General features: G+C 34.9%; 1 protein-coding gene across 1 annotated transcript in view; it reads left to right on the top strand.

The window, feature by feature from the left end:
* Positions 1-13218, top strand: part of IL1RAPL1 (interleukin 1 receptor accessory protein like 1) — a 691792-nt gene that overhangs the window by 657222 nt on the left and 21352 nt on the right. The window contains exon 8 of the mRNA XM_027842324.1: positions 9000-9143. Within this exon, the coding sequence (XP_027698125.1) occupies positions 9000-9143 (144 nt within the window). The remainder of the gene's footprint in view (positions 1-8999; positions 9144-13218) is intronic.

Genomic DNA, 13218 nt, shown 5'->3' with positions numbered 1-13218 from the left:
ATACAATTCAGAACAATTTATCAAATGATTTTTGATAGTTTTTTGCAGACAAATCAGTTCATATAGTTGTAAACTTATAAAATTTTTTTCAATCATATAAATAGACTACATATCATAATACCATTCTTCAAAAAAATAAAAAAAGAAGCATTTTGATAGAAAACTTGGTTTACTTCCTTGGTTATCTGAGCAGACCAGATGTTCTAGGTATGTTGGCCAATCTGAAGAGCTCCCCTTGAAACACAGAATTGTTCTAGCTTTAACAGTATATCTTATAGTTCATCAATTAATTTCAAAATAAATATTTCTTCCCTTAACACATATAAAACAGAGGTGCCACCTTTAACTCTAACAATTTTCCCCAGAGCTGTTTTGGAACATTCCATTTTGTTATGTATATATTTGCTTGATACAGTAAAAAACAAATTCCTAACCAAAAAAATAAATAAATAAAAATAAAACATTCCCTTGTAAGATAAATTATTTTGAGCATCATTGAAGTTTGACACCCTGAAATAGGCTATTCTTGTCCCACTAGACAGTCAACTAAGATGCCTTTTGTCTTGATTTCCTGAGTGGTTTCGTTACTCCCCATCACACTTGGTCTTTTACTTATTGTCTATCTGAACTTGCTTAGCCTCTTTGGGCTATAAAATAGCCCATCTATAAAATCTCTATAAAATAAGAGAGTTGTACCAGGTGACTAATAAGGTCTCTTTCCATTCTAAAATTCTGTGAATTACAATATATATATGAATTTTTAGTGAATCTAGGAGGAAGCTCTGGTTAAGGGTCAGGGTCTGAATGCAAGCATGGGATTTTCATACAATTTATAGCAAGAGCCAGCACAAAGCCTCCACCAATTAGTGTAATGAATCCAAGGAATGGCACAATAGAAATCTAGTTCTACTAAAAAAAATGACCACAGTTAGGTAAATGATGAGGCTTGACCAATCTTGACAGAGTTACTCACTATAAAGCCCCCCCAAAAAATTAACTTAAAAAAAAAAGTCTGCTGAAACAAATCTTTAGAAACATCCATAGACCATACAAAGTAAGTTTTCTGAATCACTAATGACATTAGAGGAAGGACAGTTTACTTTCCAATGTACTGATCAAGGAATGCATCATGGGGAAAGTGGAACTTGAGTTAGGCCTTGAAAGATGGATAAGATTTTGTAAGGGAGGAGTATCATCAGTAGATTCCCACTCAAATAGAAACGGGAGCCACTAAAGCACACATAAGGATCTCTTCCCTTAGAAAATGACATTTGAACATTATGTGTATTTCATTTTTTATTTATTTTGCTATTTTTTAATTACATTTTAATCTGGTTTGGACCACACTCAGCAGCATTGTTGGCCCTGTGTTTGACACCTTTGAGTTACATCACAGTGCCTTCAAAGGACATTAAATAAATGAAGTTTTTTCACTGTTTTGGTGGGAAACCTTTAGAACTAATGTTTTGATCAAATGCTTTGTCAAGTTTCACTATTATTAAGGGATTATTCTCCTCAATCTGTGAAGTTACATGGTATAATGGCTTGAGTGGTATCCTTGGAAGCAGAAACACTTGATTTTAACACCCAACTCTGAAGTTTCCTAGCTGTGTGATCATAAGCCAGTTATACTCCGAGTTTTAGATGAAATCAGGCACCTTCAAATTCACATGTACCTCTGCAAGATGTTTGTTTATCACATAGAATCACCAACGCATTTCAAACTAGTGGACTGTATCTTATTTCTCTTTTTTTATTGAGGAGTGTGGGGGAGAGGAATCACATTATAACTGCTTCCAAATTGTACTAATGTGTAATAGAAGGCAGCAGAATATCTTTTCAGGATGAGAATAATTATCCTTCTGCTAGGAATAAGTAAGCCACATAGCTCTGAAGAAATAAATATGGATGTGAATTTTTGTGGATGAATAAATCTGTATAAGTTTATCTCTTCATAAAGCAATGAGAGAGCAAAAAAATGCCCTTGATGAAGTAAATGAATAAACTGGGATCATTATACTGCCTATCACATATTCCCCAAAATTATACTTTATAACATTCAAATCAATGCCTAGTTTTTAAATCATTTCAAAACTGAACTAGACAATCTTGAGGAAAAATTCATGAATTAAGTTACTTAAAATAGTAAATTACACAACATATATATATGTGTGAGTGGATCACATATATGCATTTAGGCACATACATATGTATATATACATGCGTATATACATACAGGTGTATATATCAAGATAAAGACTTCAAAGCTATCTGCCAACTTTTGTTTACTTCTTTGTTAATTTATTTACTTCTTAATAAATATTTATCATTGAGAAAGTTTCCAAACATTAACACCAGGTGCAGGCCTAAGAAAAATCTCAAAATGTACCAGGTAATTAGAGTAGAATTAATTTAATCCAAATGCATCTATTTATGACGTAGTGAAAAGAGAGCAGAAAGACCTGGCTAGAAGTATTACTTCTGATACATACTAACTGTGTGACCCTGGACAAATCACTTAACTTCTCAGTGCTACAGAAACGCCCTGAGACGAAAGCATGAAATCCTTCATCAGTACAGGGAGTTTCTTCATTTGGGAGTCCCAGTGCAGATGAAATCACAGGAGCAGTCCTCATGCATATCCTGCTTGTGATATAATTCAATACACTTAGAGATGGCATGTGATTTGTTTTAATTAGCTGTTTCTTTTAAAATGTTACTCAGTCCAAATGTCTTCATAAGAAAAAAAAAAGTGTAGCCATTGCTCAAAATGTTTGTAGCAAATCTAGTTTTAAATGGAAACAATTTATTCAGAAACCAATCTAAGACTGCAGCAGTAATCAATGTGTTTTCCCTTAGCCCCATAGTGGAGCTGCCGAAGGACTGTTGTTAATTGCCTGTAACTAAAAGACTTCTGTGCCCTTAAATGTAACTCTTTGGCACTTGTTCATTTGTTGTTTAACTGAATGCCAGTTTCCCTTAGGTTTTGCCTAGCAATTTTCCTTTACAATTTTCACATTCGGTCTTAGTCCCTTAAAGGGGGCAAAGTCTATCATTTTAACAACAAAACACAAAAGGCTAAACAGATTTTAAAAGGTTTGCACTTTCTCTTTCCTTCCTCTGATGTGGAATTGTGCTGAAATGGAATCTTTTAAGAAATGCTGCCTCTCCAGGCAGCTTGAACTTGAGCAGAAAAGCAGATCACACTTCAAAAGGAGAATAACATTTGCTGTGGTAACAGGACTAACATTTTAATGTAGAGATAAATAAATCAATTGACTGGAGTTGTGGCTGTTAACAGTGACAATTTTCAATTCCCAGCAATTTTCTGCTGAACCAGTGGAGAAAGAGCACTGGGGACTATGCATTTTAATAAATGTTTTCAAAAGGGAGCAAGTAGATGTGAAAACTACATAAACTGTAGATTGTAGCTGTTATGAGATATTGTATATAATACATAAGTTATTTATCATGCATGAATGGTAAGATATTAGGCTATTAATATATTGTGTATTAGTGTATATATGTGTAAGTATACACATATATAAATTCTTTTGATTGGCAGTTATCTTATCAAATGATAACTTTTGTGAATGTGGATAGAGTTAGCCTCAGAGTCAGGAAGACCTGGTTTCAAGTACCTTCTGTAACATGTTGTGACTGAGGGATGCTAAGCAAGTCAGTTAACCTCTCAGTACCCAAAGGCAATTCTGGAAGCCTATAAATTTCAATAAAGGAGCAGAACTCCATTGGGAGAGAAAGGACCTCATTAAGAGCTCCTTACATCCATGAAACGACAGGCCTTTTCAAAATAAAATAAGACCTTTTTGTGGTAGCATGGTAGGGTTTAGAGCAGGGTTGGGGAACCTGCAGCTTCAAGGCCACATGTGGCCCTCTAGGTCCTCGAGTGTGGCCCTTTGACTGAATCCAAACTTCACAGAACAAATCCCCTTAATAAAAGAATTTGTTCTGTAAAACTTGGACTCAGCCAAAAGGCTGTACGCACCCAAGGACCTAAAAGGCCACATGTGGCCTCAAGGCTGCAGGTTCCCCACCCCTGGTTTAAAGTGCTGGACTAGATATTAAGAAGAGTTAGGTTGAGCTCTCATTTCTAACTTTAGATATGTGAACTAGAAAAAATTACTTAATCTATATGTACATCAGTTTCTTCGTCTATAAAATGGTCATAATAGTGCTGTATCTCCTACCATTCAGGGTTACTGTAAGGTTCAAAGAAGATGTAAAATATAAGATATACAAAGTAATTTGCAAACTCTGTACAATTTATGATAATCTGTTCTTTTCTATTCTTTCCTGTCCTGTGCTATGCCATGCTATGTTACTCTATTCTATTGGTCAGATTATATGAATAGGTGATAATATGTTATGTTATATCATATTATATATTTACATTATAACCGTGTATCAAAAATATTTATTGAACATATACTAATATGGACAGCATCATCTTAGACCCAGTGGAGGAAACAGAAGAATATAAAACACGCTCCCTGCCCTCAAGAAGCTTAAAAGCCCCACTCAAATTTGACCTTTATGAGGTCTTTTCTGATTATGTTCTGGGTCATGGACTTAGGATCATGTTCTGATTATGGGCTCTGATTATTATGTATTTTAAGTTTTTCTATTGGGACCTTATCCCTGCCCCCTCCCCCCTTACTGGATTGTAAGCTCCTAGGGGTTAGGGTCAGTGAAACTTATCTAAACTTTGTATCTTACCCAGCATCCAGAATATAGTTGACCTTTCATAAATTTAGTTGTACTTTTTTATGTCGTATGTTAGCATTGCATCTCTACATTTGCAGTGGGAAGAGAAGTTTTAAGGGCAATCCGTAACATTTTCAGAGTTGATTGGCACCAACGAAAGTTTGGTTCCCGTATGCTCTCATTTGTTGTCATAATTAATATTACAGGAAATCCCCCCAAGTGACCCCAAATATATATTGCATACTCTTTGACTATAGGTATGACATCATATACATATACATGTACATATGAATACAAATAAATATACCTCCTTATGATCATATACATGATTTTTGCACATGTACATACATACATATACAGAAATTAGAGGCAGTCAACTAGCAAGAACATTATCTTTTAGATTGTGTAGGCTATGATCACATCATTGTTGTATTTCATTATGTTTGAAATTTAATGTTGAAAACATTTTATACACCTTAAAGGACTAAAGAATAATAAATTATTATGGTCAGGATAAACAAACATTCTAAACTTTCCTGGTTAGCACATGTCATCTAGAGCTAAGTTGATATAAGATCCTAAATAGGTCAACCCTCTACTTCTCCAGTGTCTGAGCTATTTCACACTTTGAAGTGATCATGCCTGGCATGGTTTCCCCTTTCATTTATTGGATTTGCTAATACTTGCTGACTAGATTAAAAATAACACATATAAAGACCAATGATGTGACTATTGTCTGAAGCATTATTTCTGCTTTTAGGCATCTTGGGGGGGGGGGGGGTACATTCATTGTTGTCTGGATGGGGGTGGATTACTCTAAACTGATCACCAGAGGCAGACAAGATGATCAGGTACAACGCCACCCTTTGGAGTTCAGAGGGTTGACTGGGGGCATCCATAGAGACGCTAATCCCAGTATGGGCAACAGCACCTTCATCAAAGGGCTGCCTACAGCTATAGGAAGCCACACAGCAGTGCCAGCTCTTTGATCTACTTAATACTTCCCCTTGGCTCAGGGTTTTGGGCTGCCAATTGTATGATCCCCCCTTAAAAAATTTTTAAATTCCAGGATTATGACAAACTATGTTTCAGAATCAAACAACACTGAATTTATAAGAAGGCCATGAACTAAATCATTGCTGTCTCTATGTTCATATCTATTCTATGTAGAATAATCCATTTCAGCTTCCCTCCCTCCAAGTCTCCATTAACTCCCAGGTGAGGAGGAGTAGGAAAGGAGATGGCTAAAGAAATGGTAGAAGGGGATAATTTATACCTAGGGATGACCTGGCCATATGTATCTTCATTGCATAATATCCCCATTGTGGCATTCACAATATATACAAAGAGAGATGAATATCATATTAATAAGTTGTCTTGAACTTTGCAATATGGTATAGTGTTTAGAGCAATGGACTTAGAATCAGGAAGAATTGTGTTTGAATCCTGTCTCAGATGTTTAGTTAGCTATGAGACTCTGGGCAACACACTTAACCACTTTCAGACTCAATTTCCTCATTTAACAAATGGGGACAATAATAATACCTAATTCACAGGGTTGTTAATTGCATTAAATAAGAAAATGGGTAAAGCAATTTACAAATTTTAGCATGCCTTATAAATGCTAGTGTTGTTGGTGATGATAATGATGATGATGATGATGGTGCATTATACAATATGCTCTTAAAACAAACTTTCAGCAAGGAAAAAAAATGCTTTTGACATTTGTAAGTAGAATTCAAAAGGGAGGAAAAAACCCACTACCAACAGCAACCAAAAAACCCTTCCTTTAGGTATTCTCTTTTGCAGATTTCACATTAATTTCCTTATACCCTAGGGGATTCAATCATTTGCTTGATGATCCTTTCTAATATTTGTAAAACCCAATGACTTTTAGCAACATGTTCCATGACCCTCTGCTATGCTCTTAGAATATTAAAATAACAAATGAGTTAAGCCATGTGCTTTCTAATTTTATAATGTATCCAAGTAAAGATATGTAATTGAATCAAAGATAAACCCACTGAGGCATCCATGATGTTTTTTCCAGGGCTGACTGATATGAAGCTTTCTCAATATCCCTTATTGCCACAGAGACATAGAAACCTGTATTTGTATGGAAAGACTAGTGACTTCCAAGAGGAAATATCTTATCAAATATGGGAAACCACTAGGTGTTTCCTGAATGGATCTTTTGAATAATTAAATTATTCCTATATCAGGAGTTACTAAATAGTTAACATTTTGGGTCATTCTAATGAGCTTTGCCTAAGCAAATATAATGCCAAGAGAACTAAGTTATATTATAGTATAACCCTGCACATATCTACCACAGAAAGTAATTTTATACCTTCTTATTAACTCTTTAATTTTAACTATAGTAGAAAAATATAACTAAAGAGTAGTGCATATGTATATATGTGTATGTGTGTATGTATATGTATATATACCTATATATTTGTACATATGTACATATGAGCAGCTGGTGCTCAGTGGATAAACTTCTGCTTGGAGTCAGGAAGAACTGAGTTTAAATATGGCCTCAGATCCTTACTAGCTGTGTGACCTTGAGCAAGTCACACCTGTTTGCCTCAGTTTCCTCATCTGTAAAATGAGCTGGAGAAGATGGCATACTACTCTAGTATCTTTGCCAAGAAAACCTCAAATGGGTTCATGAAGAGTCAGCAATGACTGAAATGACTGAATAACCAGAAGACCTGTATGTATTTTGTGATTTAACTACTGATTAGAAATGGAGAAACAGGTGAGGATAAAAGTAACTGAACTTTATCATATGTAATATGATGGAAAATTCTTATGAAAAACTTGGTGGGAGCCACGCATTTGGAGTTATTTGTGCTTGGCATATAAAAACTGCATAATGATCTCATTCACATTTAATGAACCTTAGGCTTATGTCACACATAATTAATTTTATAATTTTTCCATTTAAATCCATCTTTTTGTAGCAATAAATCAAGGAAATATACTTGGTCATTTGTAATATGTGTATATATTCATGTATTTATATTTGTTATATATCATGTACATGAATATATTTCAAATGACAAAGTATATATATACATATATATAATATATGTATATATTAATATATAATATATATATAATATATATAATATATATAATATATAATATATATACATATATACATATATATAATATTACATAAGGATATGTGTACACATACACACATGTATATGTGCACAATGCATGCATATGTATGTGTACATATATACACATACATACAGATATACATATACACACGTATATGTGTAAATGTGTGTGTGTGTGTTCCTTTGTCCCTAGCTTCTATTTCTTTTATGTGGTCTTCTGGCTTTCACTTTGTATGTGTGTGTGTGTGTGTGTGTGTGTGTATGTGTGTGTATACCCATACATATTTATCTATACATACACACATATATGCAAATGGTCTATGTGACCCAAATCTCATAAGCATTTTTATTTAAAATCCAATTAGGAAAAATAGCACTCTGCTAGTTAGTATTAAACTAATAGGAATGTTGGATATCAATCCATAACACAAATTGGATTGTAATCAACATAGATTGCTTAATATATAATTGACACTGAATTTAGATTTGACTCTGTAGTATTTTGTTAGAGATTTCATGGAATCATGGCATTTGTGAGCTGGAAGGGAGTGTTGTTGATCACATATTTCAACCCATAAGCTGAAAAATACTGCAATACTGAAAAAGAAATTTGCTCCACAGTATACCCAACCAGTTGGTCTTCTTTTCTTGAGGCCCTGCACTGAGGGAGAACTCACAACATCCAGAAGTGCTCCATCTCACTTTGAGACAGCTTGAGTCTCAAAGGGAGGAAGCTTTTTCCTAACATTAATTAATTGGCCTCTTTGCAAATTCTCCCCATTTTACCTAGTTCTGGTTTTGGGGGCCTAATAGAACAAGTCTTACTTTTCTGCCAATGGAAAGTTATTATGTTCTTTCCTCCCCACCTTATAAAAGTTCCAAAAATGAAAAAAAAAATCTCATTCCCCAATTGTCTAATTTCTTTTTTTCGAAAGATGGAGACTTTAATGAAGATGAACTCTTTGTCTATAAAAGTTAGAAAACACCTATCCTGTGTGGGAGAGATTTGAAAGTTGAGTGTGTATGAGAGAAAAACAATATTCACATTCACTAATTAAATCCCCAGGCAGTGAAATCAAATTGAAATTTTTATTTTCACTGGGAGAATACAGTGCTACGACATGTTGTGCTTTTTTGCAGAACTGATGTATACAGTTGAACTTGCTGGTGGGTTGGGTGCCATTCTGCTGCTGCTTGTATGTTTGGTGACAATCTACAAGTGTTATAAGATTGATATCATGCTCTTCTATCGGAATCATTTTGGAGCAGAAGAAATTGATGGAGGTAAGAGATTCTTCATAATTTATTTTATTTTTTATTAATATTCTTGTTGTTTATATCCTCCAAATTTGTGTAAGCATGCACATACATATACACATATGGATCTATTGTTCCTGAAACAAAAGAAGAGTTGTCTAGCAGTGGCTTTCTTAATTGTTCTAAGCCCATTTGGTAAAAACCATCCTTTCTCCTGAGTTACATACAGTTTGTGAAGATGTGGGATCAGATAAGCCTCTCCAAATAGAAACATGACACCAACATCTTTTACAATTTGATTCAGAATACCACATGCCCATTACAACCACAAATTGTGATTCAGAGGAGAGCCTTCAGCTTCCATCACTCTGTAATCTATATTGAAAGGCCAGCTTTATGTCCTCATGAGCAAGAAGTGTCTCTTCTAATTGTGTTCCCCAAATATATAGGTAGAAGTGAATCTCAATTTTCTCCTTGTTTAAGCTGATCAGTTTCAATAAACTGTTCTGAGTATTTTGGAATTCACTCTAGTCAGTGAGATCTTTTCTTTCTAACTTAATTCTTTTTAGTTAGGGATAATGCAGATTTAAATTGTGCTCCTGCAAATATGGAGGGGAAAAGCAGAAGTATTAAATAATAGTGAAGCTAGTGTTTTTGTTAGAGTGGGATAAATGTATGTGCTTTTTTTGGTAAATGAATCCTAAATTAACTCCTAATTAGTGACTCATCTGAATAGGCAATGTTGCACAGTACTTTGGGTACATATTAGGTGGTCAGACAATGTTTGTTAAATTGCAGTTATTTCATTGGATCAATCTGCATGAATTTTCAGTACTTAAAATTAAAGCATTTGATCTATTTGATAGCTTAAGGGTAACTTGTTTTTACCACTCCAAGTTCTCATTATGCATACAAGTTGAATGTCCCATTTTGAGAAAGGTATTTATTGACAAAATAGAGTTGAAACAAGATTTCAGTAGATATGTTGTAGAGAAATCATCCATATATAAGATTCTACCAGCATTTAATTATTATTCTATCAGCACTAAAAATTCTACCATTGTTACTTTGGGCAAATCACTTAACCTCCCTGAGCCTCAGTTTCCCTATCTATAAAGTGAGGGTGAAATTAGATGGCCTCTAAGGTCCCTTCATCCTCTAGGTCTATGAGCTGCCCTGGGTGGAAATATTTCACATATATACAGTGTTATGTATTATACAATGTTATGCATTATTTCTTCACAACAATTCTACGAGATAGGTAATAAAATTATTATCCCCAGTTTTATAGATAATAAAGAAACAAAGACTCAGAAAGATAAAATTGTTGGACCATAGTCATACACTCTTAAAAATATCAGAGATGATTCAGACCCAAATCCTGTGATATCTAAATCCAATGTTCATTCTAATATACCCCACTGCTTCCCGACCCATGGCTGCCTAGAGGTAAGGTTGCCACTGACAAGGGGTGTCTGTATGACTGAATTAGAAGGCCTACAAACCAGTGCAAAGAAGCAAGATTTCAAAAATGTTTCTGCTACTCAATATGCAAAGACATATAGAATCTGAAGGGCAGAGCTCTCTTAATTCTGGATTTTGATCTCTGCCCCTCTCCAAACTTAAGGCTCTAACATCTTCATATCAGAGTTGGAACAAAGGAAATGTTGAGTACTGGTTGACTGAATACCGATATACAAATTGTTCCACAAATAGGTTGAAAGATAAGTTGTTCAATTGAAGTATAAAAATGAAGTTCCCAAAATCATAGGAGATATAGTCTAGTAGCCAGAGAAGAAAGAAAATGGTTTTGCATCTAGGCATTATTTACATCAAACAAGGAAAATAGTGTAACAAAAAAGATATTTAAGATTATATTCAACTGTACAGTTAAATTTAATTCATTTTTAGGTCAGAAAATTAAGGGGAAAAACTCATAGAGTATTTTTTTCATAGAATCAGGGAGTTGGAAGCACCTCTAAAGTCATTTTTGCCTAAACAGAAATTCTCTCTAAAAGATTCCTGATATGTGGTCTTCTGGCTTCCACTTGAAGACTTCCAGTGATGATTAACTCACTACTACGTAAGATTTCTAATTTCACTTTTAGACTGCTATGAACATTGAAAAGTTTTTTTTTCCTAACATAAAGTTGATTTTGCATCTCTTCAGTTTTCACCCATCACTCTTTATTCTATTCTCTAGGTGAAAGCAAAATAAACTTTATCTCTTTTCCACATAACAGCCCTTTAACTGCTAGACTGCTGTAGCTCTCTAGCTCCTGAAGTATTCTTTAATATATCTATAGACAGATATATAGATAGGTAGGAAGATAGGTAGATAGATAGATAGATAGATGACCTCAGTTAATTTAACTGATCTTTGGGTGGTGGAGATTATCCATGATTTTTTTCTTTTTTCCTTTCCTTTGAATCTTCCCTTTATATTTCTCCTTCTAACACTGGAGATCATTTTGTTTATAACTATGCTCTTACTATCCTGCCCACCCTCTTGGGCCTTTCTATAACCTTCCTTTGTCCCTATCTCCTTTTTATGAGTTTAATGTTCCTATTTTTAGTTTCATCTATGTGTTATATTAAATCTTTATTTATTCAGATGAAAGTGAGGCTTATGGCTTTGGCAGGTTGTACTATGATATCTTCTCCCAGAACACCCCAAACTCACTCTTGTTAAACCATCAAGAAAGTTCTGTATTGGCTACACATGGGGCTCTGGTGCTTTATGGATCTCAGATAGTGAGTGCTGAAGCTGCCTTGAAGTTTCCTTGAAGTTTTACTCACCTTCTGAGCTTGGGCTCTCAACCTGCCCTGGCAGCTTCCCTATTCTACTGTCTCTGCAAGAATCTGAAGATCTCTGTGTGGAATCCTGGGCTGGGGAGCAGAGTCTAGAGATGATCATTTAAATGACCTAGTAGAAAGGTGCATCTCTGTGCTCAGATCCTTTCCATCTTAGTGATTTGCCATCATATTACATCCCCCCCCTTAATGATTTTTCAAACGGTAATTGAGAAGTTATTTCACAATTTTTCTTATTATCTTGGGATATAGTTCATCTGGCCTTGGATACTTGAATTCATTGAAGGCAACTGATTACTCACTGTTGCTTACTTCAATTAACTTCTAACCATTAAAAATAATTCCAAGTCTTAAGATCATTCTCCTTGCTGTAAACAGAAACAACATAATATTTGAGTAATTTTCCCTTTTCATCATTTTAATGATCCTGATATTTCTATGCCTCTTTCAGCTTTTTGTGCCCCTAATACAGCTTTTCAAAAGTCATTTTTCATTGGTTTTGTGCTTAGCATTCATCACACATTCTGTCTGAAACACCCCTGATTCATACCACACTTTTGTATTGATTCTTTTTGTTTGTTTGTTTTTTCTTTTTATAAATCTTGTGTGTTTCCACAACACATGAATTGTTTCTTTCTGGCTGCTTGCAATATTTTCTCCTTGACCTGGGAACTCTGGAATTTGGCTACAATATTCCTAGGAGTTTTCCTTTGGGTATCTGTTTCAGGAGGTGATCAGTGGATTCTTTCAATTTCTATTTTGCCCTCTGGTTCTAAAATAGCAAGACAGTTTTCCTTGATAATTTCTTGAAAGATGATGCCTAGGATCTTTTTTTTTTCAGCCAAAGACAAGGTTTATTAGAACATCCATCATAGTGGGTAGACTCTTAAGGAGTCTGACCATTAGTAAACTATTGACCTATTGGCTAGATTATAAGAATCTAAGCAGTGGCTAGATTTTAAGAATCTGAGACAATAGAGACAAGATGGACCTTATATACAGAAAGACTATGGGAGGGATCTAGGAGTGGCCAAGTAGTCTATGAGGTAATAGAACTCCAGGGGTATCCCAGGGAGAATGCAGCTTAGATTGGATTAATGGTGGGAAGTGGCCTGGGGACATAGGGAGGTCTAGGCTAGGTTAAGGGTGGGAGATTGGGTATGGCCACAAAGAAAGGACAGTTGATGGGACTGTAGCCTCAGGCTAAAACCAGAGATTTGACCATGTGGGAAAGTCCAGGGTTTTTCCTTTTTGGGGTCTAGCTTCCATCCTCATCATTCCCCCCTCA

Source organism: Vombatus ursinus, unplaced genomic scaffold (genome assembly GCF_900497805.2).
Source record: "Vombatus ursinus unplaced genomic scaffold, bare-nosed wombat genome assembly UNPS02004868.1, whole genome shotgun sequence".
Taxonomy (NCBI): Eukaryota; Metazoa; Chordata; class Mammalia; order Diprotodontia; family Vombatidae; genus Vombatus; species Vombatus ursinus.
This window is presented reverse-complemented; position numbering and strand designations above follow the sequence as displayed.